At 36.2% G+C, this 26,814-nt stretch overlaps 5 protein-coding genes across 5 annotated transcripts; 3 read left to right on the top strand and 2 right to left on the bottom strand.

Moving 5' to 3' along the window:
- The first annotated feature begins 268 nt into the window (after positions 1-268).
- LOC117631247 (ribosome biogenesis protein TSR3 homolog) lies at positions 269-5,102 on the top strand. Its single transcript, XM_034364287.1, has 10 exons — positions 269-594; positions 703-731; positions 860-906; positions 1,358-1,423; positions 1,851-1,891; positions 2,138-2,274; positions 3,204-3,294; positions 3,731-3,802; positions 4,338-4,450; positions 4,789-5,102. The coding sequence occupies exons 1-10, from the start codon at positions 518-520 to the stop codon at positions 4,908-4,910; spliced, it is 795 nt and encodes a 264-aa protein (XP_034220178.1). The 5' UTR covers positions 269-517; the 3' UTR covers positions 4,911-5,102.
- Positions 5,103-6,457: 1,355 nt separating this feature from the next.
- On the bottom strand, positions 6,458-8,454 carry LOC117629509 (nuclear speckle splicing regulatory protein 1-like). Its single transcript, XM_034362011.1, has 2 exons — positions 8,331-8,454; positions 6,458-7,656 (listed from the first exon to the last, which is right to left on the bottom strand). Exon 2 carries the CDS (start codon positions 7,585-7,587, stop codon positions 6,598-6,600), a length of 990 nt encoding a protein of 329 aa, XP_034217902.1. The 5' UTR covers positions 7,588-7,656; positions 8,331-8,454; the 3' UTR covers positions 6,458-6,597.
- A 209-nt stretch (positions 8,455-8,663) lies between these two features.
- Positions 8,664-13,606, top strand: LOC117630702 (apoptotic chromatin condensation inducer in the nucleus). Its single transcript, XM_034363430.1, has 5 exons — positions 8,664-9,116; positions 10,106-11,477; positions 12,269-12,466; positions 12,546-12,697; positions 12,819-13,606. The coding sequence occupies exons 2-5, from the start codon at positions 10,136-10,138 to the stop codon at positions 13,293-13,295; spliced, it is 2,169 nt and encodes a 722-aa protein (XP_034219321.1). The 5' UTR covers positions 8,664-9,116; positions 10,106-10,135; the 3' UTR covers positions 13,296-13,606.
- A 2,716-nt stretch (positions 13,607-16,322) lies between these two features.
- Positions 16,323-22,768, top strand: LOC117631019 (regulation of nuclear pre-mRNA domain-containing protein 1A). Its single transcript, XM_034363936.1, has 7 exons — positions 16,323-16,956; positions 18,005-18,252; positions 18,753-18,911; positions 19,080-19,236; positions 19,368-19,510; positions 19,660-19,695; positions 21,800-22,768. Exons 1-7 carry the CDS (start codon positions 16,881-16,883, stop codon positions 22,556-22,558), a joined length of 1,578 nt encoding a protein of 525 aa, XP_034219827.1. The 5' UTR covers positions 16,323-16,880; the 3' UTR covers positions 22,559-22,768.
- Positions 22,769-23,203: 435 nt separating this feature from the next.
- LOC117631020 (short-chain dehydrogenase ptmH) lies at positions 23,204-25,887 on the bottom strand. Its single transcript, XM_034363937.1, has 3 exons — positions 25,436-25,887; positions 24,423-24,582; positions 23,204-23,784 (listed from the first exon to the last, which is right to left on the bottom strand). Exons 1-3 carry the CDS (start codon positions 25,770-25,772, stop codon positions 23,448-23,450), a joined length of 834 nt encoding a protein of 277 aa, XP_034219828.1. The 5' UTR covers positions 25,773-25,887; the 3' UTR covers positions 23,204-23,447.
- Positions 25,888-26,814: the final 927 nt, after the last annotated feature.

Here is a 26,814-nt window from a genome sequence, read left to right as displayed (position 1 = left end):
ATTATTATTCACTATTGAGTTTTAATATTGTTCATTATATGTGATACTAAGTTTGAACTTTATAGGAATTCTTTCTATATAGTATTAAGTTACTCATATATCTGATCTTTGTTTTTTGATCGAGCTTATATACCTTATCCATATGTATAAAATGTAAAATAATGTAGTAACTTATTATAACTAAAAAAATATGGTATGTTTAATTTTCTTTTACTAATTACTATAAATTTTCTAAAGCCATAGTATTTATCAGCTCACAAATATTTTCAAAATCTTCGTATTTTAGACTTTGATAGTGACTGAATCGAAAAATATTGATGTATCGATAAAATTGGTTAAACTTCAACGTAATAAATGAAAATTACCCTAAAAAATAAGACAAAGAAACCTACCCGCCACAAACGTCTGGTGCATCTACCGACTAAAACCCTCCTGTGAAAGCTAAAACCACATCGGCACCATCTTCACAACCAGCCCATTCCCAGTATTGGGTTTTCTGCAGAAACAAAAACAAAAAATGGGTAACAACAAGCGGTTCAAGAACCACAAGCCCCATCGTGGACAATCTAGTCGGACCAATAACCATCTTCCACAGTAAGTTCATTATTCCATTTCTATTTTACACCAAATTCACCGCGTTGCTCTTGATCATCTTCCCTATCTTTCTGTTTTATCTTTTTTTATTTTTTTTTATTTTTTCAGTGAAGGTGATTCCCTACCATCTGATCAAGGTGCCAATTCATCAGCTTTAATTTTTCATTTTTGCATAAGGGTTGGGCTAGAAAGTGTTTGTTATAATTCCAGCTGTGGTATTTTGGGTTTTGAGTTTTAGTGATTGATGGGTTTATTGTTACTTCAGCTACGGAAGAGGAGCCAACGGGTCCCAAAATCCAGCTTGCAATGTGGGTATGCATTTCTTTTCTTGTTGATTTACTACGAACTAATTTGTTTCTCCCTAACTTTCGATTTTTCTTTGCTTGTTTCTTTGCGATTTTGTTATTGAGTCACCCTCTTGAAATTGGTATGCTTTTGTGGATGTTCTTTTTTCCCACATAATATTAATTTTTGATTCTTATTTTGGGTTATAGTTAAACTGTAATAACTTCTGTGTTATATCACATTCATGTTTAGAAGGGGCTTCGATTGTTTTCTTCTGCCCTTCTTTTCCAGTTCTAGTTTGAGATTTGAGTTATATAAATCTTTTGAAAAAGATATTAGTTAATTTATTTCTAGATAAAGTCCAAACCTTTGGCTTACTCTGCATTATTCTGCGTGTGAAATGGATTTTGAAATATCATCCTCAACTTCAATCTAGTCTTTGAACGTGAAATCATTTGGTGCTATTTTGTTGATTCAGGATTTTGGCCAATGTGATGCAAAAAAGTGCACAGGACGCAAGCTTTCAAGATTTGGGTTTTTGAAAGTAAGTATCCAGCTACGTTTTCCTTTTGAATTACTCATTTGCATTTAAATTTCTATGTTAGCTGGGGGTTTTTTTTTTTTTTTTTTTTTTCAAACAATAATTTCTTTTATTAAATCAGAATTGGCTTGGGGTCTTTAATGCTATTTCTATAAAATTTGCATCTTTAATGTGGATGGTAAATTGTTCATCATATTTGAGGTTATCAATTGGCACTAGGATCTCTACTTTATGGAAATATCACTAGTGTAGTGGAAGTGGAATATTTATCAGATATTTTGGATATGACTTTTTCCAATGGTAAAAAGAAAGTATTTAAAAGAGGCATAGGTCTCGTAACATTTTTTTTCAGTGAAATGCAAGGATGCCAACTATAAATGATGAAAAGTCTTTTGTAGAAGCTTAGCGTTAACATTCTTACTTCATGCAGGAATTGCGTGTCAGTAATGGTTTTGGAGGAATTGTTTTGAGGTACCTTACTTTATCTATGATGCTAATTAATTTTCTAGAATGATGTCATGTTGCATTGTGTTAGTTTTATATCATCATCTGCATGCCCTGGAATATTATACAGGAAAAAGAAATAAATTATATACCAAAAATCAAGTGAGCATTTGACCTTTCTGATGGTGTAATGGGCAATACTGAATCATTTTAGCCTGCTGCGTTCCCGTCATATATGAATTATTTTACTAATGGTGTTTTCCATTTTTGCAGTCCAGTTGGGACGCTTTGTGTCTCAAGAGAAGATTATAGCTTAATCCAGAGAAAAGGATTAGCTGTTGTGGATTGCTCTTGGGCACGCTTGGATGATGTACCGTTTGTGAAGCTGCGTTGCACTGCTCCTCGCCTCTGTATGAGCTTTAGTTCTTCAATCAATTAGCTTACTTGAATTATCTGATTTAAAGTATAATTTGTGGGTACACACAACCAGGAATGTCCCACATGTCTATTAAAAAATAAATATATATGTGCGGACATACTGATTTATCTATATATATATATATATATATATATATATATATATATATATATATATATATATATATACACACACATGTGGATTTTTGGATTTTTATAGTAGTTGAAATGTAAAGAGCCATATATATGATAATTATGAAAACATTAAATATGAGGGTACATTTGTGGAAGTGGGTGTGACACCGAGCTCTCTCACCATAGACTCACTCTAAGGACAAAGATCATTTTGGTGTGATCATTCCTTGTAGATGTTATAGTTAGTGGATGGGGACATTTGGGACCTGCCATGGCAGTGTTTTGACCAGCTGCATACAATTAGCAGTCTTAGAATAGCTGTTGTAAGCAGGGACACAAATAAAGTAACTCACAGAGCTGCTATGCAAGGCTTGCAGGCTGAGCTACCCTTTATGTACAGTTCTTCTTATGAATAGAATTTCATAGATAGGAAGGCTGCAGTATCTTGATTACTTTTGGTTTCTTAATCTTGATGTATTTGTCTGTATTAATGTTTTTATGCTCTTTGTAGATTACTTGCCCACTTTACTGTACAGTCTTTCTTATGAAATAGAATTTCATATTTTCATTTAAAAAAATGTGCTAATGCTACTAGTCTAAACGAATAACAACCTTGCTTCTCATTTTTATATGGTACTGCCTATGATAATTATGTTATATGGTGTTGTTATGGGTCATAAAATTTACTGCACTTATGGTACTGCTATGCATGCATGGAGTTGAATTTCCGTGTTCGACAGTTTTCTTCTTACCAGGTCTCTAAAATTTACAAATCATATAATTGCAGTGCCTTGGCTTGTAGCAGCAAATCCGGTAAATTATGGTCGACCCTGTCAACTATCTTGTGTGGAGGCATTATCTGCAGCTTTATTCATATGGTACTAACAACTCTTTGCTTTACCTTGCAGAGTGAGAATTTTTTTTATTTTTTATTGCTGATGTCTTTTTGGACCTTACACCAGTGCAATCTGTCATGCCTGTTTCTTTTACATATTTTTGTAATTGTATGAGAGATATTAAAGATCTATGACTTATATGCTTTCCCATAATAATAAAAGTAAGGCTGTTGCGCTACTGCAGTACAACCTACTGACCCAAGTAGGCCCAACCTAATCAAGGCTTAGGTTTGGAGCCCTTTTTCTCCCATGCCTTTGGTATGCTTTAAAGGGTGTTACCATTCATCTTTGTGAACTCTTTGTGATGAAATTATTTATCTATTTGGCCCAACAGTTTGATATGTTATCTGCCAGACATGCAGTTGAATTTTTTCAAATGTTTTTTTTATTTTTTATTTTATTTTATATGATTTCACAGTGGGGAAGAAGAAACTGCAAATTTGTTGCTTGGAAAGTTCAAATGGGGTCATGGTTTCCTGTCCCTCAACAGGTATGGGTTTAGTTCATTTGTTGAATTGATTATTTACTTTTGCATAATATGAACTTCAGAATTCATATTCCAGCCAAGAAATTCGAGCTATGTCAGTTGAAACCCATAGCGGATTTAGAATATGTAAACCCAATTCACAAAATGAAGTCTAACTTTCGATGACACGGGTCCAGCATCATATCTTAAATGTATGGCTGAGTGAAGAAAATCCATCTAAAGCCCGTTTTGTGTTTTGAACTTTCACATTGACCTGGGTTGTCATTTCGTTCTGATTTGTTTGCTCAGTTCAAAAGGAAATTCCATACAATTCTAGATTGACTAGCATTTTCTAACGAGATTAGTGACTGAAATTCAACTATATCCAACTGCTTAAAGTTCATAATGACCACCCGGTATCATGGTGGTATCTCAGTAATCTCCAAATTATTTTCCATAGTATATTGGGATTACTATCAATCTTTATCAAACTACACAATTATTCTTGACTTTTATGTCTCTAACACTGTTCAACCATTGGCATTTTAAACCGATGCAGGGAACTTCTAAAGGCATACTCTAAATGTGAAAATAGTGCTGATATTATTTCAGTCCAAAATGATTGGCTTTCACAAAATAGTCAACTTCCAAAGGTTCCTGCAGAGGTGAAAGGTATTTTTCACTCTTAAACAACAGAATAGATACTCTTTACATTATACGGGGCTGGTTCATCTGTTGTTTCAATTTCTGTCCCATTACATTTCAGGGTGCTTTTTTTTAATAATCCTTTACATTTTCATGGAGTTTTCTGTTTTGCTCCATCATCTTATCCATCTTAACATCCAGCTGGTGGGTGGTGAAGGGCCATACCTTTTTTGTGGCACATATATTCACAAGACTTAGGGTGATCTGTGTGTGCATTCTATCGAACGAGGATGATCTTTAAACAGCCGTCTTTGTTGAGAAAGTTATGCGAGTCTCACCATATGTTTGCTTTTTTTCTGTTACAGGAGCGGACGAGTCATCGCTCAGAGAAGATGAGGGCTCTTATGATTCCGACGATGGACTTCCACCACTGGAAAGGAATATGAATCATTTAGACATACAGGAAAGTGATGATGAAAGTGAGTAACGAAGGGAAAATGTTATATTTCCAGTGTGATTTAATATGTAAAAATGCTCTTAAAGACTTTTTCTAGCTGACTCTACTAATATATCCAATCAGCACGTCATTTTGGCTTTTGGTATGTGCTGAGGTTTGTTTCATTAATTATTGTAATTTCAATTCTTTTTGTCTCATGCCAGAACTAAAATCCTTTTGCTCCCCGAGTGACAATTTTTACGTTTATGGCCATGTTTGTCAATTGCAATGCAAAAGGTTGTTACCACTCTCTGCACTACACACACACTCCCATGTTTCAGAAGCGATAATGCTACTAACCTTCTCTTTAACCTTCTCTATTTTTTGCTTGACATGTGTCATTCTCCTACACTTAAAACTATATCATTAATATATTATACAAGTTAACTTTTTCTTTTCAAGTTTACCCTTATTAAATGTATTCAATTTATCTAAAAAAATTTCACAACTTTCTTACCATCTTATTATTATTTTTTTAAATGTCAATTATTTTTTTAAAGAAAATGTCTGCTTTTTTCAAAAAAGAGGAAATGTCCAGTTTTTTTTTTTTAAAAAAAAAAACACAAAGGACTTTTTTTTTCTCCTATCTAAACCATTTTTGTTAAAAAAAGAAAGGGACATTTCCTCTTAAAAGCAGATATTTTCTTTAAAAAAAATAATTGACGTTAGAAAAAAATTAATAAGATGGTAAGAAAGTTGTGAAATTTTTTGGATAAATTGAATACATTTAATAAGGATAAACTTGGAAAGAAAAGGTTAGCTTGTATAATATATTAATGACATTGTTTTAAGTGTAAGGAGAATGACACATGTAAGTAAAAAAGGGAGAATATCCAAATGAGAAAGTTAGAGAGAAGGTTGCTAGCATTCCTCTTTCTCCCCATTGGTTAAGCAGGCCTCCAATTGGTTAAGTGCTTATCTTGTCAATGATCTGTTTGGAATTGTTCATTCTAGATTGGTCTGTTTAGACCAGTGGTGTGTAGTCTGTTTCTTGGGGCTTTGCCCCCACTACTTAGTACATATACATATATATATATATATATATATATATATAAAGATAATATTTTGTAGACGACACAAGAAAAAGGTCACCATTTTATGTTTCGGATTAACCCATTAATAGATTTCTTTAAAAAGAAAAATTTACCAACATGTAGAGGTGAAGAAGTATGGACCAGAAGGGGTGAAGGGTGGATGCTAGGTTCAATTCCACTGTAACAAAAAAAAAAAAAAAAGGGTCTTAAAATTCAAGCTTACTAGTGGTGCTACTTTCCTCGTCACACAGAAGTTGAGAAACCTATGTTCAGTACCAGTACGCTCTTTTGCACCTGAATTATGAACTCATTTGGTGTTTCTTAAAAAACTGGGGTTTAATATGACAGGTTGATATGGTATCACTTAAAAAATATTTCAGTTATTTATTTATTAGTGTAGTGTTTTCTTTTCCACACAATTTACCAGCCATGATTTTGTACTGCTTTAATCACCTTACGCAACATGCTCAAGTCAAATGGTGAAACTGAAAAACAGAAGCACAATAAAACTCAAATATGGCAACCATCACTAATTAGAATAAATTATCTGATCCCAAATCGCATCCTTGTACGAGCAAGAAAGGGGGTGGAAACATTACTTTTCTGTTAGTTTTTAAAAACTTTTACGACAAGCAGAAATTCATTCACTGTTCTTTAGCTCTTTTCCTCGCCAGATAGCGTTCTTTCGCTGCAGTTAGGGCATCTTCACTTCTTTTATGATGGTTACTCTTTGGTTGGTTTTCTGGTGGCTGTTCAACTGACGAGTTGTCCTGTGCCAACGTGTTTGAAGCTTGCTTTTCATCAGAGGGCTCAACACTACTTTTAGAAATAGTTAAAGTTTCCTCTTGATGCCCCTCTATCACCTCTGGAGAATCTAGTAGCTCCGATGCTGAAGCAATTGCTCTGTCTTCATGTTTCTCTGGCTTGTCCATTTTGACCTGCTTCTCTAGCTGCCCCTCTTTCAAACCGTCAGACTCCAATGGCTCCGATGCTATAGCAATTGGTCTGTCTTCATGTTTCTCTAGCTTGCTTAATTCAGCCTGCTTCGCTAGCTTCCTTGACTTGGCATCTTCTGCCCCAAAAGCAACATTTTTTCCAAGGTTGAAGTAAAAATCAGTCAAGTCTTTCTTCTTGGTAACATCATCTTTCTCCTCACGAAGTTGACGCAGTCGTTCTTCCTCCATCCATTTTGCCTGCTCTGCAAGTTTCCTTTTGTAAGCACTTGTAACAAATTTGTCCTTGTCTGCATAGAGGTGATCCTCTTGGGTTCTCTCTTTAGCAAGTTTTCTCTCATATACTATTTCATGCTCTCGGTTTCGTTCTTCTGCTTTTTTCATTAGATACTGAATATATCTTGGCTTTCTCTCTTCACGATCTTGAGCACGAGGTTGGATAGCTTTCTGTTTCATCTCGTCATAAACTCCATCGTAGTCGAACACCGATGGGTCCTGCTCCAGTGCCTTCCTCTGCTGCTCCTCAATATCCTTGAGAGACTTGTTCTTGGAAGCATGGCGAGAAATTTCTTTCTCAACGTCATTGTCATCATCATCTCCAAAACCGAGAGGTTTAGGGAGGGGAGGCCTAGTCGGCTGCTTCTTCTGCTGCGGCCTAAGGTTCAACCCATACCTACTCATTTTTTTTTGCCTTTCCTGTGTGATGAGTCGAGTCGGTAGGAGTAGGAAGCACTGCTTCTAAATTCCAATCTACAAAGCAGTTAATTTAGCTTCAATTAATTTAGTAGAAAGTATGTTGGGATTAAAGAGCTGTAAAAGTATACACAAACCAGGAAAGCATTGTAATCCAAAATTATAAAGTATTCAGATGAGCCTTCCTAATTGCATAAGGATTCTAATTAACTTTCATAGTTGTAAAAGGTCAACTGCATAAGAATTCTAATTAACCTCCTCCTTTAAAAAAAAAAAAATTTATTTTTTTACTTCATTAATTTGACAAGACTTATAACAACAAAAAACAACTGAAAAAGTAGTAAAAAAACCACATATCACAATTTTTATGCACACCACAAATTATTTCTCATAAAAACAGTTGCCACCCAGTTGCCTATCATAACAATGAATCAGAGAACATGAATGTCCACTAAAGGTGCAATAAACAGGAGAACCTGTAAGCAAATAGCACTCCAGGGTTTCACATCATTTTCAACTCTCAAACACAAAATCCATCAAATAATACACAATCGAATCAATCAAAACCTTAATTTCACTATGTATTCGAAAATCAGGGCATGCCCAAATCACCATTTTCTCGAAAAAGAAAGAAGAACCCAAAAGAGAGAGCAATCTGAATTACAAAACCCCAACCAATTTAATCGATTCAAATATCACTGAAACATAAATAAATAAATTAAAATACTCACAGAAGGTGGCAGAATCAGGGGCCGCCAATCGCAAATTCGTTTCGTCTGTTCCTTCACAGAGACGACGAGACTGCAAATCCCATCAGATTTGGGAACGAAGGTGATTAAAAAAAAAGGTTATTTTAGTGAGCCTGGGCCTGACGAACAAGCCCAGTTAAGGCCCAGGTTCTCTTAATGGGCCTACATGGGCCTGAGTTCTCTAACTTCAGCCTCAACCTCTATCCAATCAGACACCTCAGAGCGACCACGTAGGATACGTGACCCAAGGGTATTTCCGGAAACCCGGTAACAAAAATATCACATTTTTAGATGAAAGCCCACTTCGCCTCGTTTTCTTACCTCCTCCTTCGATAACACAAACAAAAAAGAAACTAAAGGAGCAAAATAGGAACCCTAGAAAACCCAAAATCAAATTTCCCAAAACGAAAGAGAAAAGAAGAAAGAAATCGTTTTTGTTGTTTCCGTTTTCCCTCTCTCGCATACTTGTTTTTCACTTTTTTTTTGGTTTCTCTTTCTCTTTTTTGGTTTGTTTTCGTTTATTTTCAGGAAACGAGAAAATTCACACCGACTCAAGCGCCGGGTCTTTGTTCCATTGGGAGAGCTCTATAAAGATTTAGCCTTGTCAATCTATTTTCTGGGTTTTCTTCATAGATGGTGATGTTTTCTCTGTTTGCTTCTCTAATGGTGGGTTTTGTGTTGTAAATTTAGGGTTTTCAATTTGTCCACTCCCTTTTTTGTGGGCCTTTTGATTCTCTCCTCCAGGCTATCAAGCAAGCGTTCATTCCTGTGAGTCTTGTTATTTAAATCTTTTCGTTTTGTGACGTGTGAATGTGTAATGCATTTTCGTAACTAGGGTTTTGGTTTTTTTTTTTTTTTTTGCTTTTGTGGATTATTTGTATAAGAAATTGTGTTATTTTCTGCAGCAAAGGTATGGCCTTTGTTTCTAGTTTATCTGTTTTGTTGGATTTGGGGCTTTGCCAAAGTTTTGAATTCAGGATTTCGTATCTGGTTTTTTTTTTTTTCCCTCATTAATTATAAGCTTATCATTTAGTTTTCTCGATGAATTGTGACATAGAGCCTCTATAGAATTTATTATCAGGTATTACTTTCAAATGTTTTTCTTTTTCTCTGCATGACAAGTATTTCTTGATGGATATTTTTTTTTTTTATCAAACATGTTGGTAGATTATGGTATCTTTGTTTGCACTTTGCTCTTTGCTAAGTTCATGCATCCGAGTTAATTTACTATGATTGTTTAGTATAATGTGTTTGTCATTATTTTGTTTTGTTTTTATTTGTTCATATTATTTGCATGGAATTAGTAATTTGTATTTTTCTTGTCATTTTATGACGGAAGTATTATTTTTTATAGAGGAAAATATAATTTTATTGTAATGCCTTGAGTATAGAACAATTTTTCACAGTTTATTTAGCAAGAAGCTTATGGTATGCAGAAATTGTCGAGACCTAGAGACTTTCATCTTTAATGGGGAAATTGGCCAAATAGTGAACTTGAGATTTCAAAATTTTCTTATATTTTATTTTCTAACCTTTGTGTATGTTAGCTTCCTTAAATAGTTAAGTGGAAATATCTGCATCGTTGCATTTTTTGAATGTTATTGCTTCTTGTTTGGTACTTGGTGGCTGCATTTTCTTGTTTATGTATTAACTGAAGTTATTTTCCTTGTTTTTGTGTGGTTTTTTGTTGTTGTTGTTGTTGTTGCTGATATTTGTACCATGGTTGTTTTTTTTTTTTGTGTTACTTTAAAAATCAGGATTGAAGGTGAGGTTTTAGTTGAACGAAGATGTCATCACCATATCCAATTCTCGATAATCGACCAATTGATCAATGGAAGGTTACAGAGTTAAAAGAGGAGCTCAAGAAGCGGAAATTGACAACCAAGGGTTTGAAGGATGATTTGATAAAGCGTTTGGATGAAGCAATACGAATTGAAAGGGCAAATAATGGTCTTAATGGTGATCCCCAACCTGTTGTTGGGGTGAAAGTTGTAGAGCCACGTTCAGGTTCTAGAACACCTAAAAGTATTGGTTCTGGTGGACGTAAAAGGACTGAAAAAGTTGATGTTCCAGTTCAGATTGACAACCGCGCAGCAACCTTGGATCAAGGGAATATTCAAGAAGGTTATATTTTGGTGGATAAAGATGCATGTGCTATTGTTGAAGAGGAGCTGGGTCAATCAACTACTGTGGAAACCACTGTGGAAACCAGTGTTACGGTCACCGAGAGTGTGGTAACTGAGGAAGTAGTAGTTGTGCAAGATTCACAGAACACTGAAGCCAATAAGGGGAATGGGAATTCAAAGCCCCTACTGGAGAATGAGGACCCAAAGCCCCTGCTTGAGAATGAGGACCCAAAGCCCCAGCTTGAGAATGAGGATCCAAAGCCCCAGCTGGAGAATGAGAAACCAGAGCCCCAGCTGGAAAATGTTGATCTAAAGCCCCAGCTGGAGAATGAGGCTCTAAAGCCCCAGTTGGAGATTGAGGATCTAAAGCCCCAGCTGGAAAATGAGGGTTTAGAGCCTACAGCCAAGGATGACATGCTCGGCTCTTCTGCTCCGAACTACCAGGTATCTGAGGTCAGCACTTTAGGGTCTGAAGTAAAATATGATTCTATTTCTACTGATTCTGTCTCAATTAATGAAACGATTGAACTAAAGGATAATATAATTGCTGATCATGTCAAATTAGAATTAGATATTGTTAAGCCGGAGATGGTGGACCCATCATCCAGCACTGTTGTTCCAGTCAGTGGTGATTCACATCCAATGGATGTTGACGAGCCACTTGAGGACAAGGCATCTCTTGGAGAGAAAGATGACAACATTACAAATGCAGACATTAGCAAGAAAAATGATAATGCGGATTTGGGGTACTCAGAGATATTAAATTTAGAGAGAAGTTCTGGAGATGATTCTATGGAAGAAGATGTGTTGGACAGTAAACAAATTGATTCAAAATATAGTTCTGACGATGTGGGAGATATTGGTGAGAAAAATGAAGTTCCTATTGTGAATGAGGAAAGTCGTGCTGGTATTGTGGGAGATGATATTGCCACAGACAAAAATGATGTAAGTGTTGAGAACAAGAATCATCCAGCTCTTCCTGCTGAGAAAAGAAAGCTTAATGGTAAGCATTGCAGCCAGTGTTTCTTGAACTATTTTATTTTTCAACCCATCTGTTACATTACTAACCGTGTAAACAGCTGTGTGAGTTGGGATCCATAAAGTTTATGCATTTGGCTTCTGAAACATATATTATCTTCATGCAATTTCGAGCTATCTGCGGTGCATACATGTAATAAGGTCATTTGTATATCACAAAGAACACATTTTTCTTTAGGAGTAGGGATTAATACTACCCACCCATTTATGACTTTTAATAAATAGTCAACTAGTCTCTTTAGTTTTAGTTGTTTCTTTATGTAATGAATAGGGTCTTGGAATACTAATGAACTACCTAAAATTACAAGGACATCAATGTTTTATAGGAATTCTACTATTATTAATGATTTGTTGGAATTTTGGAAATGTCTTTAAGGAGAAGTGAGAGTCATTCTTAGTGTATAAAGGGACAGATAACTTTGTGATGAATATAATCAGTTTCTGAATGGACCTTGATTCCCGTTAGAAATTTTAGGCTTCGATGTTCTGCCTTTTACTTATTGTGTAAGAGGACTATACCTACTTTCCGCCACTTTATTTCACTGATCTTATTTTCCTTTGTTTTTTGACACATATTTTTTAGGTATTGCTATTTTGTAAGTTTTGATTACTTTTTGTTCCCCGCATCTGCATGATTCCTGTACTTGTTTGAAATAATATCATATGTTTGGCTCTGTACATTGTATTTTTACCCCCTTTCCCCATTAAAGAATCTGGAATTAGTATCCCCTTTTTATTGGATAACTTCCCTTGCAGATCAGGCAGCAGTTGGAAGCAATGAGCCTGTAAAGAGGCGCAGGTGGAACTCTGAAAACCTTAAAGTTCCAGAGCTGCAAAGCCCTCTTCAAACACCTTCAGTCACACCCAAGGATACTTTCCAGACCCCCGGTTTGAAGCGTAGCTTTTCAAGATCGAACTCTACAATGAGTGAGGATGCCCCCAAGGAACGTGTTGGTGAGTTATTGTTCTTTTCTTGTATCTGATAATGTCCAGCAACATATGCTTTGGTTCCTTATATCTTTGTTTGTTGCAGTTCCACCATCGCAGAAGCCTCCAACTAGTTCCCTTAGAATTGATCGTTTTCTGCGACCTTTCACCTTGAAAGCTGTGCAAGAACTTTTAGGCAAAACTGGGAAGGTTACTGATTTCTGGATGGACCACATCAAGACTCATTGCTATGTTACTGTGAGACTCTCTCTCTCTCTCTCTCTCTCTCTCTCTCTCTCTCTCTCTCTCTCTCTCTCTCTCTCTCTCTCATATAGAATGAAACTCATCCCGTCCTCATGAAATTACTGTGTTTATGCAGTATTCATCAGCGGAAGAAGCCTTGGAGACACGGAATGCTGTGTATAACCTACAGTGGCCTCCCAACGGTGGGCGCCTTTTAGTGGCCGAGTTTGTTGATCCCCAGGAAGTGCAAACACGGGTTCAGATTCCTCAGACTCCTGCTACACCCATCAGTAGCGGTCCTGCTGTTCCTGTTGCCCCATCCACCTCACAGCTGCAGCCCTCACCCCGTCAACCTAGGCAGCAGCAGCAGCAGCAGCTTCCGCCACCTCCTTCTCTTCCACCTCCGCCACCTTTGACTGCCCCTTCCTCAGCAAGAGAACGGCTTCCTTTGCCTCCCCCACCTCCTATACCGGAGAAACTTGATACACCGATTGTCACTTTGGACGATCTCTTTCGAAAAACCAAGTCAACTCCTCGAATCTATTACTTACCTTTGTCGGAAGAACAAGTGGCTGAAAAACTTGCAGCACAGGGCAAAAATGCCAAGCAGTAGGAGCATTGCCACAGTCCATCCATGGCTGCTGTTAAGATTTTCTTTTCGGTCTGTCAGTATGTTAGATGTAGGGAAGTGTCTTGTAATTGCATGTTTAATGGATTTTGGTTATTATGAAATCTTGTTGATGGTTGAGAGGGCCTGAGACCAAGTGTTTTTCTATATTAGTATTAGAACCCTTATAGACTGAGCCTTATTTATTGGCCTGTGGATCCATTTGTATCTTCGTTTACTTTGGAAGTAGAGTTCCAATTTCACATTACTTTTAAACTGATGGAGCCTAAATTATATTGATGAATCTGGATTTTGAATTTTGGAAAATGGGTTTAGGGATGTTGCTTCCTAGGGTAATTAGGGTTGCAGGATAAGCTCTTTGGAATGAGAGCTGAGCACAACATCCATTGAAAACAGGTATTTCCCTGTTTCAAAGTCTCCTAGTCGCGCGTCAGTAAAGAGTGTTCAATTTCAATAGACGCCATTAATATCAAGGACTTGTGGTAAGACATGGTGGAGCAGGTGAAAAAGTTAGGGCGTGTGTTTGCGTGTGCTAGGTAGTGAGACAGTGACATGGCCCGACTTATGTTGTAACTCGTTTTCCCTCTATTAGTACCAAGGTCTCAAAAATCGATGATATCGGAAATATCGGTAGTCCAAAAATATGAAAATTTCGAATGGAAATATCGGGATATTATCGATATCGATAAAAATTGAATAAAAACCACGGAAATTGTAAGAAAAACTTGAAAATTTTCATTGAAACTTTGGAGAATGTTTATTTAGTCAATTATCTATGAGTTTATCACAAAAAATTAGAAGGAAATGCATTGCATGATGGATTTAACTAATTTTAAGTTGATTATAGCAAGCGGGCAAACACTATGAGTGTAAAAAATATGTAATAATTAATGAAAAAAGATTAAATACACCGTAATCATTTATATATAATGATTTACTATAATATTTTACACTTTATACAAGATACATGAGTGACTTAGTACCACATAGAGTTCCTACGAGGTTCAAAATTTTCACTATCTTCATCATCTCTATGTGTAGAATAAGTGTATTGTGAAGAGTAGTCATCAAATGATAAATCCCCAAAATAGTTTTGCATGTAATTGTTAACATACCACCCATATAAATATAAATATTTTAGCATATTATCACAAAAACATAAGTGATATGGTGTTTAAGGTGTTGGAGGAGTAAAATGGGAGGGGTTCATATCCCCTTTGTGCTTTTTTCTCCCCTTTTTCCCTTTTTTTTTTCTTTTTTTTTCCTTCACATCGATATTTTCGATATTTTAGCGATATTACACCGATATTTTGACAAAATATTGCTGAAATGTGAGCGAAATTATCGACATCGATATTTTCCGATATTATCGTCGATATTGTCGATATTTATACGATATGTACATGGATATGTTTCGAAATATCCGTGATTCGAAAAAACCGAAATATCCTCGATATTTCCTCGATATTATCGATATTTCAGACTATGATTAGTACTAGTTTCTGTCGTATAAATTTGTCATTCACTCATATTAATGGATTGATTGTTGAAGATGGAGTTACACTAATTTCTCCTCGTTGAGTGTTGAAGATGGAGTTGACCAGTTTTGATCATGAGATAACATTTAGGGGAGGGATTGAAACTCAACAACGAGAATTCCACTTCATTTGAGGACCTTATTTTGAAAAGTTTTCTTGATAGTCTTTTGTCAGAAGGGCAAATTTGTGTTAAGGACTACTTGCCATCTATTAGATATGCTAGTGGGTTAATTTTTTTATTTTTACATATACCATATATGTAATTCAATGTCTGAGATTATAAATTCTTAAGGGAAATTTGCATAAATATCATCTGAGTTTTTGGGCATGTGCGTTAATATAACCTGAACTTTGAATTTTTATTTTTAACCACCTAAACGTTGTAAAGTGTTGCAATCCACCACCTATGTCTAACTCCGTTAAAATTTCGGTTAAGTTTAATAGTCGTTCTGTCAACTCACTATAACTAAAAATAATTATAAAAAACATAATTTAGAAATAAATAAAAATTAACGTAATTGCACCACACCTTCCCTAGCCCTGCCCTTTTCCAACGCCAATTCTAAAGATTCAAAACTCATTTTTATCATTTCATACAAACTTTGGAAAAAAAAATCAGAAATCCATCACCTGTGATATATACCATTTATATTAGATTTAATTTTAAGTTTTAATTTTAATTTAGGTGTATAGGCACAGCCATAGCATGCTCATTCATGGTTGCGTCGATGAGTGTAATTAGGTTTTTTTTTTTTTTTTTTGGAAGCTGCTGTGTAATCAGGTTAACTTTTTTATTTTTATAATTATTTTTAGTTAGAGTGAATTGACAAAAATGCCTTTAAATTTAATGGAAGTTTTAACGAAGTTAGACATAGGTGGTGAATTGCAATACTCTACAAAGTTCAGGTGGTTACAAATAAAAATTAAAAGTTCAAGTGGTATTAGCGCACAAAGTTAGAAGTTCAGGTGACATTTATGCAAATTTTCCAATCCTTAATAGAGCATTCCCTATTCGTATATGATTAATGAGAAAAAAAAAAAAAGGACCATATATGAAAGAGAAATAACTATTCATTTACAATATCCTAATTAGCTTATTAGACGTTTTAGGTCAATTGGCTAGAGTAGTAAATCCACCTCCTTGTACTGAAGTTCAAGTCCCCTCCTCGTAGATTAGAGAGTAGTTTAGACTTTTCTTGTTTAAAAATAAGAGGATGATTTTAGCTTATGAGGGTGTTTAGACTAAATGGTGTGCTAAATGTTTGTTTTGGATCCAATAAGAACCAAAGTCTTAATCATAAAAGGGAGTGTAAGTGGACAAAAAATGAGTTGGAAAATCAGCTCCTTAAAAAGACTGTATTGTATTGTGAAAACAATTGTATAAAAAGAAACAAAATAAAATTGGGGTAAATCTGCAGATCCGTTTTAGTTCACGCTGGGTTTTAGACATAAAAAAAAACATTGAGTTACTCCCTCAAAACTGTTTGCGCCAATGGCCCCCCAAAACTGAAAAAACCTCTTTTTTTATCTGCGACTCTCTCTCTCTCTCTCTCTCTCTCTCTCTCTCTCTCTCTCTCTGTGTCAGAAGCGTTTCTCTTTGCCAATCCCCTAATAGAAAACCGTTTCTAGGGTTTGGCAGATTCAACAATTCTTCTCTTTCATCAATCGCACTTGAATCTCACATACAGACTCTCTCTCTCTCCAAGCAATCATCACATTCTTTAATTTGCTCAACGTCGTCGTATTGCTGGTCCAAGTACTTTCTGAAGTCTAATTCTCCATTTCTTTACATTTGCTCCAATCTTGTTGCTGCCTTCCGCTAATTGAAGCTGCTTCGTTCTTGATTTTGGGGTTCAAGTTCAAAAGTTTACGAGGTTTTATTTGAAGTCCTGCAAAGGGTTTTTGCTTTTTTGAATTTTGAAGATTCTTTTTTGTTTTTCTTGACCCTGGTAAAAAACAGTGCTTTAGGGTATCTTGTTTTATATATTTTTCTGGTGGGGTGGGTGGTGAGAAGGCATTCTCGAGGTAGGATATGAATAGTGTATTCAGTGAGCAGATACTTGCAGACAAGCTCTCGAAGCTCAACAGCACCCAACAATGCATTGAAAGTATCCTTTTCTGTTAATAAATTAGAAAGTTCTTTATACCTTTTAATCGTTGGTTACATTCTTGGGTGCTGGTGTAATTGGGACTCTGTGGTAGCGGGTATGGGTCCAGATGGTAGCTACATCTCTGCTGTGAGAAAAATGGATTTATAAGGTTGTATCTAAATTTCTCTGAATGCACTTACTTGATTTTTGCTCTAATTGATGAACAGTTGTCACATGTTGTGGAATTGGTAATTTGGCTTTTCATGGTCTGGTTTTCTGTTTGGATTATGCTTTACTTGATGGGGATAAAATTCGAATTATCTCTCTGACGTAGTTTGCTAAAACGGGACATGGAAAGGATAGCTGATTTTAAACTTTGAGTTGCTTCTATAGAAACCAATAAAGGTAAATTCCGAACTTTATTGCTTGAGTGCTGTCGGTTGGTTGAAGGAGATGGCTTGATTTGACTGTTTTTACCATTTTGCTTCCTTTGTCAAGTTCAGCATTTTCAATGTTGTAAAGAGTACCCTTTTCTTTCTTAACGGAAGTTTGTTAGCTAATATGGTACTTACGAATTCATGATTAAATTTTGCTTTAAAAAATAGGGAAAAACAATAGAATTTAACTTTCCAGAATTGTGGAAGAAGTCTATTGAATGGTTGATGAACCCTAACTGGGAACTAAGTGATGGTTTGCTCCTTGGAGGAGTAGGTGCACAACACCATTCATTTAATTCTATGAGTACCATCAATCTGCATATCAAGCTGGTTTGGTTTATGACTTACGTTAGTGAAAACATCAAATGTTTTCAAATGTTGGCTAGATGACAGTACATGCACAAGATACATATGATTGAAGCCCAATTTGAATAACCTTTTGGCCTATTGCTCATTTATTTATTTATTGGTTTCAATTTTAAACATTTTTTTATAAAAAATTTCATTGAAGGTTGAGTTTAAAGTTAAAAAAACGTGCCGGAGTCTACTTCTTGTTAACTTGAATGCATTCTGAAGCATTGTTGTTTAATGTCTCTGGTAAAACGCGGTTTCCTTGACTTTATAATAAGCTTTGTCACATTGGTGTATATTTCACCGAAGCAAAGCGGAACTGGTTGTTACAACATGGGATAAACAATTCCATAATGCACAGATGGTTCAGAAAGTTCCTCTCTTGTATCTTGCAAATGACATCCTACAGAACAGTAAGCGTAAAGGAAATGAATTTGTTACTGAGTTTTGGAAGGTTCTTCCAGCTGCGCTCAAAGTTGTTATTGAGGAAGGCGATGATCATGGAAAGACTGTTGTCTCTAGATTAGTAAGTTCCTCTTTCATTTATTTTGTTTCAGTTAGCAAATCCAGCAACTGATAGCATGAACCTATAGCCACTAATTGAAAATGCAGTGTTATACTAATAACAAATTTAGAGTTAGGTATTGCTGTCACAATTTTTTAATTTCAATCTTGAATATTTTTCAAGGAAATTGTTATTAGCACTCCAAAATAGTCGTCCTGCACAGCTCCCTCCCTTATGTTTTTCATTAGTGAGGAGTGCCAATAACATCTTCCTTTTTTTAACCATAAGTAGGCGGACAAGTAATAGGTTTTGGGTATTTAACATATATCTGTTTGAACTTTTAACATAAATATTCTTCTCTCCCTCTTTACCTGGTCCAAAGAATGCTAGCTGACTCTACTTATATTTTAATCATGTGCACCAGTCTAACTGTAAGAATTTTTGATCAACTGGTTTATTAATTCCTTCTACGATGTACAAAATGGCTCAACTTGGTTTGCTATCTCTTACAAATTTTTTAGGTTGGAATATGGGAAGAGAGGCGAGTATTTGGGTCTCGTGCCTGGAGCCTCAAAGAACTAATGCTTGGGGAAGAAGTGCCTCCACCCTTGGAATTCAACGGCAAGAAGCGTTCACGTTCAGTCAGAATTGTAAAAAGAGATTCACGCTCTATCAGAACGGTGAGCATAAGAGCTTCTGTTATAGTTCCTTTCCCATTTTGCTTCATTTTATTTCTATGTGACTACCATATCTGCAGAACTAAGTCTTTTGTTCAACTTAAGACATGTTCTGCTCCTGTATTTCTACTTATTTGAGTGATTACTAACTTCATAATATTTGGAAACCAGAAACTTTCCATTGGTGGTTCAGCTGAGAAGATCGTATCTGCATTTCACTCAGTGATCAGTGAACATCCCACTGAAGATGCTGAGATGAGTAAATGCAAATCTGCAGTTCATCGTGTAAGGAAGTTGGAGAAAGATGTTGACATAGCCTGTACTAATGGTAAAGTATCTTTGGTTATGATTAGAATAATTTTAGCTCTTTCAGAATTACGTCCTTTTGCATAAGGGCATTTAAGTCTTGCCTGATTTCCAAAATTGTGGCCTCTTAACCCAATTTTCTTTTATCTTCAGCAAAGGATCCAAAGCGGAAAACTTTATCAAAAGAACTAGAGGAGGAAGAAAATCTTTTGAAGCAATGTATTGAAAAACTTAAATTAGTTGAAGCAAGTAGAGTAGCGCTTGTATCTCAATTAAAAGAAGCTCTGCATGAACAGGTATTGAATCAAGCCATTTATAAATAAATAAAAATTGTTCATCAGGTTTCTAGTTCGAAAACACGCAAATAAGGAAGCATGTTGTGCTCCCTTCAACAAGAAGCTTTTCATGTTGTACGCTTCTTCTAACTTTCTGGAAACTTTGTCAGGAATCTGAACTGGAGAATGTTCGGACTCATATGCAGGTATGTCTCTAATGATTGAATCTTTCAATAAATTCTTCTTGTTGTTGTTTGTTCGTGTTTTTTTTTCCTGCTTTTGTTTAAAGTTTTATGAGATGGAGTGTTTGCATGTTATAAAATTTTACCTTTGATCATCATGCCATAGTGTTTACTGGAAGATTGTTGGATAGTTATGTGGCACATTGTATTTTCATGATTTAGAATGCTATATTGCCTCTTCTTTGGTAAATTATAAGGTAACATCCACTTGGCCACTGGAAACTGTTACAAGAAGGGGTGCCAAAATTTTGTCATTTAACATCCAAACCAAACGAGTTACTCTCCTCTTCCATAGACAGGTGCAAGTTTCTGGGAAGACCAAAATGAAAACAGGATACAACCTTTTCATCATTATCCTTTTGGATTAAGTGTCTTACTTGGGCAAGAGACACCCAGAATGATATAGTATCAGTGGAGAAGGGAAGTGGCTATTGATCTTTGGTTTTCTGTGTTATTTTTCCCCTCGTGGTGTAATTTCCTTCCGTTTTTGTTAGTTACTAAAGTTGAACCCAGATCTGGGCTGTCCCCTAACCAAAGGTCGCTGGGAGCTAGCTCACATCTTTAGGACTTTAGAAGATGAAGTTAGTTATTTAAACCTAACATCAAGGGATTTTGTGAAATTTTGTAATTACATATGTTGGTTTGCTTGACGACTGATAAACTGGAGAACAGAGTAGAGAAGGAATGCAATTTCTCCCTTAACTGAACTTTCAAAACTTCACATTTTTTTCTTCGAAGGACCCACTAGTGTAGTGGTTTGGAGCAATTCCTCCCTGAGGAAAGGTCTTGGGTTCGAGTCCTAGCATCCATGTGGTGTGTGTAAGTTTAGTGTGTTATCGTCCCTCTCAATAGGAAGGTCTTCAAAAAACGTTTTTTTACTTTTCTTGGAATATACATTCAGGTGTGAATTGGGTTGAACAATCACTAGTCAGACAGAAACGCCACATTGTGTCCTTGTCCTGTCCATATATTTAGGGTAGTGGGTAACGCATAAGTGGGCATGCCCTAACCTGCTTTGACATACCAAATTGCCACCCATGGTCAAAACTGTTGCAACGCTTCTTAATTTTCATGTTGGTTTGATTATTAGTGAACTGTTAGTTGATGAGTCAATGTAATTTTTTTCAAAATACATGCAAGTTGGTGCTAAAAATTGAGGGCAGATGTGGTAGCTGTTAAAACTGTTGCTGTGCTTGAGAAATGGCCTTAATTTCCATTACAGCAGAAGTTGCTGAATTGGGGAAATTTTCAAAGCATGTATAAGTGAAAGCTAAAAAAATAAAAAATAAAAAATAAAAAAAGTTGTCTAACAAACCTTGAGATTTGGTTCTGAGCCTCTTACGAGACTTTTGCTGTAGGAGTGCTATTGGTTAGTACAAGTTCAGGACATTTGTTCTTTTGTCAATACCATTCATTATAATGGAAGTCCAGTATTCTTATAAACATATAATGGGCTTTATATTACAGTGGCTTGCCTTTATGGAGGAGAATTTTGGCATTGGGACTTTTGTGTGTGATGATGACCAGCTCTCCTGTTACTGTTGTTACGGTTCTGAGAAAGACTTTGTTGTTGCATGACCCTACACTAGGCCAGAGCATGTTTAGTTGGTCATGGACAAACATGTACGCTGTCTAGTCCAATTGTATCATCTCAAATTTTCAGTGAACTTTGTGCTAATAGATGCATTCAATTCCAACTCTTAATATCATACTTGCAAGTGTTGCATGGATCTCAAGCTAGTTTTTAATTCTTTCGTTGTGATTATGAGATCATGCAAAATAAATTATCTAGTCCATCAAAGCATTTGACATGATGATATAAAATTGTTGTGATAAGTTCCAAGTCTACTATCTTTTGCCCCCCTAATTTATTGGACCTTGATAATTTAACATGTGTCTTGTTATGTTGTGTCAAGTAAAGAATACGAGTCTTGCTCTCGAAGTCATTAGTTCTCTATTTGTCTGCAGTAGGTACAGATATAGGGATCACTATTATTTAGCTTCATTATAGTAACATTTGACCAATGGATCATCTGACTGCTAAGCTGATATATTTTGACAAGTGTAGGTAGCACAGGCACAGGCAGAAGAAGCCACGAACATGCGGAAGCGACTCAATGATGAAGATTATGTATTTAAACCATCAAATGCGACTAGTCCACCGACTGATGGAAATTCTAAAGGGGGACAAACACCTAGGAAATCAGCTGCAGCCATTGCAGCTTTGGTTGCAGACAAGCTTGCTGCTTCTAGTTCTTCTCAATTGATTATGACTTCTGTTCTTTCTACTTTCGCTGCTGAAGAAGCGAAGAACGCTGGTCTGACAAAGCCCTCCACGTCTTCAAATTCATTCACATCCATGCCCAAGAGTTCGGGGACTGATTCAATGGCCAAACCTGAAAGGTCCATACCAGTTTCAGATGCCAATGTTTTTATTTCAGCACAGCCGCCTGCTGTGCCGCCAAACCATTCATACCAATCAGCATTGGTTCCTCAACCTCAGAATCAAGCCGCCACCTCTCAAGGTCAATTTCACATGCTTCCAAACCCACCCTCCCAACAATATTTACAGCCAGCAGGAGGGGTCATGAGCTCATATGGTTATGGGAGCATTCCACCTTTGCCTCTAGGACCACCACCTCCCCCGCCTCATATGGTGAGTCCAATGGTGCCTTTGACTCAACAGCCATTGCAAATGAATCAACAGGCCGTACAAATTACCCAGCAGCAACCAATACCCTTAACTCAGCAACCTCCAGCTCCTAGTTTCCGACCACTTCAGCCACCTGGAATGGTGTATTACGGTCATCCTCATAACTCTCAGTGAATTAGAATTATTTAGGTAGACAGTATAACCAATGTGAAATTTGCATAACTTAGGTAGGAAGTATAACCAATGTGAAATTTTGAGGAAAAAGCATTTTGTGCCGAGATCAAAATGTTTGTTTATTCATTTGGGCGGTTTTGTGCTTTTTTTTCGTTTCTTCTGAGATCAGCATTTTGGCTCTAATTTTTGGGGTCAGCATTTTCTCTTTTAGGATCCATATAAATTTAATCGGTCGGATAAATATCCATATCATTTTCCCAACAATATTTTTGGATAATTATTATAGCCAAACATCGTAGTTGAAGGTTACTCCAAGCTTGTATTCGAAATGATCAAGAAGCACACCCGGCCCAGGTCCCTACAAAATTGTTTGTACACTCCTGGAATCTGGATATCTCCTACCCACTGCAGCAAAGCAACTTAATCAGGTTCTTATGATGCATATCTACAACCCACAGCATATCTCGAAATTGTTTGTAGTTGAAAGTTGAAGGACCTTAAATCTTATCTGTGCAAGTAGAAGAAAAAGAGATTCTGAACAGATTTGAAGAATTTGATCAAATATAGCTCATTTGCATACCATCCTATTGAAATCTCCATGATTATCTTTCCACAAACACAACTTATACTAGGCAGTGAAAAATCAAATGCAATCATGAACCGATTGCTAGGCATTGGCCAAGCTCTTTTACCAAATATAACATTATTCATATGCACTACTGAGGTAAAGGAAGATACATAAATCACACATGGAAATATTTTTCACTTGTAACCTGTTACATTATTAACGAACATAATGCTTTCTTCATGTATAAGGCGATCTTGATACATGTACTTTGAGCACACAGACAAAACTATTAGGAAACAAAACCATAAAGAATGTAGGAGCTCAACATTTCATTGCTTTCTTCATGACAAAATCCCTTATGAACAGTGGCAGATGATACAAGATTGCGAAAATGGTAGAGTGGTGGCCATAGGAGAACCAAGCTAGTGGATTCTCCTTCAGAATGGCAGCCGCAGTCCTCTTTGCAAACTCTTCGGCAGAGGTTGAATGGGGTCCTTGTGACATGGTTGCTCTAGCGCGGATTGCTGCTTCAAAAGGTTTATATAATTTCCATTCAGGCATCTGGTTGTAGCCGGCTAAAGCAGAATTTCCAAGATTTGACCTAATAGCTCCAGGTACAACAGTGATTACATTGATCCCGAAGTGCCTGAGTTCTAATCTAATAAACATGGATATTTTGCGGATAATTAGTAATCATAAAAAGGGAAAAGAAAACAATCAAAGATGACAAAGCTGTACAGAATTAGTAAATTTAAGTGGCATGTCAACCAGCAAGAATTTTAAGAAAAGTATATCTGACATTCCCACAACCAGATGTTAGATGGGGCAGAGATCATTCCTTTGCAAAAACAAAACATTAATTACAATCTATGTTGTTCCTAGTCTTAAACTTGTACACCCATCACTTTGATTGAATTGCATGCCGAAATCAATACAACAAAATTTTAAACAAAATAATCATTTAAGAAATCATGTTCTTTCTTGGCCTTCCATTTAAAACAAATGGTTAGGAATTTAGGAAATTTCCTTTTGTCACATATCTTCTAACATTTTCAACAAGAATTTTGTTGATGCTGCTTATTCGTTTCATAAGAACTAGTCACTTCCTAACATTGAAATAACTCAGAAGAGTTTTATCCAAGCACCAAGATTTCAATTTTTATGAGATGAAAGGGGGAACACTAGTAGATACGAACCAGAGTATTCTTTTGATGTAATTAGATATGAACCGAAGTTTAAACTGAGAATAAAACAGGTATGTAATACGAACCACAAGTGATATGGGGATGCACAAACCTCAAAGAATCAGAAAGTGCTTGAAGAGCAGCTTTGGATGCTGTGTAAGCACCAGCCCATGGTCCAGGGGCCAAAACAGTAACACTTCCAAGATTTACAATCTTTCCCTTTTTCCTTGAGGCCATGTGAGGGACAACAGCTTGTATCAACCTCATGGAACCTTAAACCATAGTCACAAAAAGAGTACATATGCAATCAATCATCTTGGAAACAAACAAAGGAAAATGCTAAGGAAGACAAATGAAAAATGTGCTGGCATCACTGCATGAGACGATCGAATATAAATGAAATTTATACAATCATTCTGAAAGCCTATGTAGAAGATACTGACCATGTGCTTCATTGCATTAGAAGACCAGTTATGCTCCAGTGCCACATTTAGTAAGAAAATAAAGGTTGACAAACTAATGACAAAATTCCTGTTTTATACAGAACCTCTGCAAAGCTTTAACAAGCTCATTAATCCAATACGATTTGATCGAAAAATTTCTGAGGATGCTGTCAATCAGTAATTGCCTAAAGGGTGTGTTGTGGTGCCTTCAAATTTTTGCTGAGTTTCTCTGGTTTTCAGTAGAGAGTGTGAGAGACATAGGGTTTGTTTATTTTTGATAAGTTTTTGGGCATATGATCAAATTAGAATGAGAACAAATGAAAACTGATATCTTATAGCTAAAGGCTCACTTGTGTAAGAGAATGATATGCAGCAAATTTTAGACCAAACAAGCCACTGGATAACAGACCTGCTTGGCAGTTAATAAAGGAAAATTTTGGTGAGCACACAAGTGGATTTGTTTGGATTTGTCAATTCCCCCTTTACCCTCAACAGCAATTTGAGCAAAAACCCATATAGCTATTTATAGAAAAGCAGGCAACAAAGCAACAAACAACACAAACAGAATGACAAGCAAAAAGAAATCACCATTAGCAAGTAGATGAATGTTAAGGACAAAACTGGAAACAATGGAGCCAAAAGAGAATATACTGAAAGAGAGTAAAGAGTGTCCTTTCAATACCATAAACATTGGTATTAAAAGTGTTTTGCAGAGCAGAGAGAGGGACTTCTGCAAGTGGACCAACACATTGAACCCCAGCATTGTTGACCAGCACATCAATTCGGCCGTACTTCTCCAAAACACTAGACACCACATGATCCACACTCTCATCTGAAACCACATCCAGCTCTTGTAAAAATAACCTTGGGTCCTCCTGAAGGTCAGCCATGGAGCTCAGTGACCTGCTCGTAGCCACCACCAGACAGTCCTCTGCAGCAAACGCACGTGCCAGGGCATGGCCTATGCCTCCTTGGGAGCACCCACTGATCAGAACCACTTGCTGCCCGCAGAATTCCATCTGGGTTTTTCTGGGATCGATCTTGTTTTTGAAGGTGTTTGATGAAAATGGAAGATCAAAGTGGAAGTGGGTCTTTTGTTAATTACGAAGAGATTGGTATAATAAGCACGCATTTAATACACGTGTAGGTACCAAATTGGATTAAATAATCCAAGAGAAATCTCTCCAAATCCACATTTGATGAACCAGTTGGATTATTTTTTTGTATTTTTTTGTTAAGTTTAATCAAATCACGTGATTTTGTCTAACACAAATTAATACCTTGGGACCATGCCTCATAACAAAATTAATGCCCTTGAACCATATCTTAGACCAGAATTAATACCTTTAAACCATATTTGGGGTTTAAAGGAAATTTTCCCATATATATTTTTCTAAGGGAAACTTTCCTGGTAAATGTAAAGCGATAAAGCACATGTTAACTATACTAGAATTAACAATTGCGTGCTAGCACATATGGGTTTGGTCAATTGACTACAGTAGTGTGTTTGCTCTTCGTACTTGAATTCGAATCTCGTTTTCTGTAAAATGTTTCTTTTTAAAGATAAAAAAAAACCAAAAGAAAGAAGAATTGATGATAGCGTAGAGTGCAAGGCAAGACCATGTCAAGTAATCAGGTGGCTAGTATATAATGACTAGATTTATGAAGTGTTCAACGTGAGACTTGAACATGGAACTGCATAAAAGACTAACCAACAAGATCAAATGAGCAGAATTCAAAGGTCCCTGACTGATATCAAACAATTTTCTTGACAGTCATCACCTATAACGTAGTGCCCAAAGAAACTATAATCTTCAGTTAGAATAATGTATCATTGTTTAAACTAAAAGTCTACTAAAGAAACAAAGAAATAAAGGACGAGAAAGAAAGCTTACTGAGGAATTGTTTGCTGGAAAATTTAGAAGGAATTTACTTGATTTGGATTCATGACTATAAAGTTGACTTTTCTCGAACTTAATTATATGTCTTTGTAGTCTCTAAACTTCACTTTCGTTAACAGTATTAGTTATGTATTCCGTTTCTGTCAAATTTAGAGACAAA

The sequence above is a fragment of the Prunus dulcis genome, chromosome 6, assembly GCF_902201215.1.
Source record: "Prunus dulcis chromosome 6, ALMONDv2, whole genome shotgun sequence".
Lineage (NCBI taxonomy): Eukaryota > Viridiplantae > Streptophyta > Magnoliopsida > Rosales > Rosaceae > Prunus > Prunus dulcis.
Note: the sequence above shows the minus strand (reverse complement) of the source record. Positions and strands in the feature narration are given on the sequence as shown.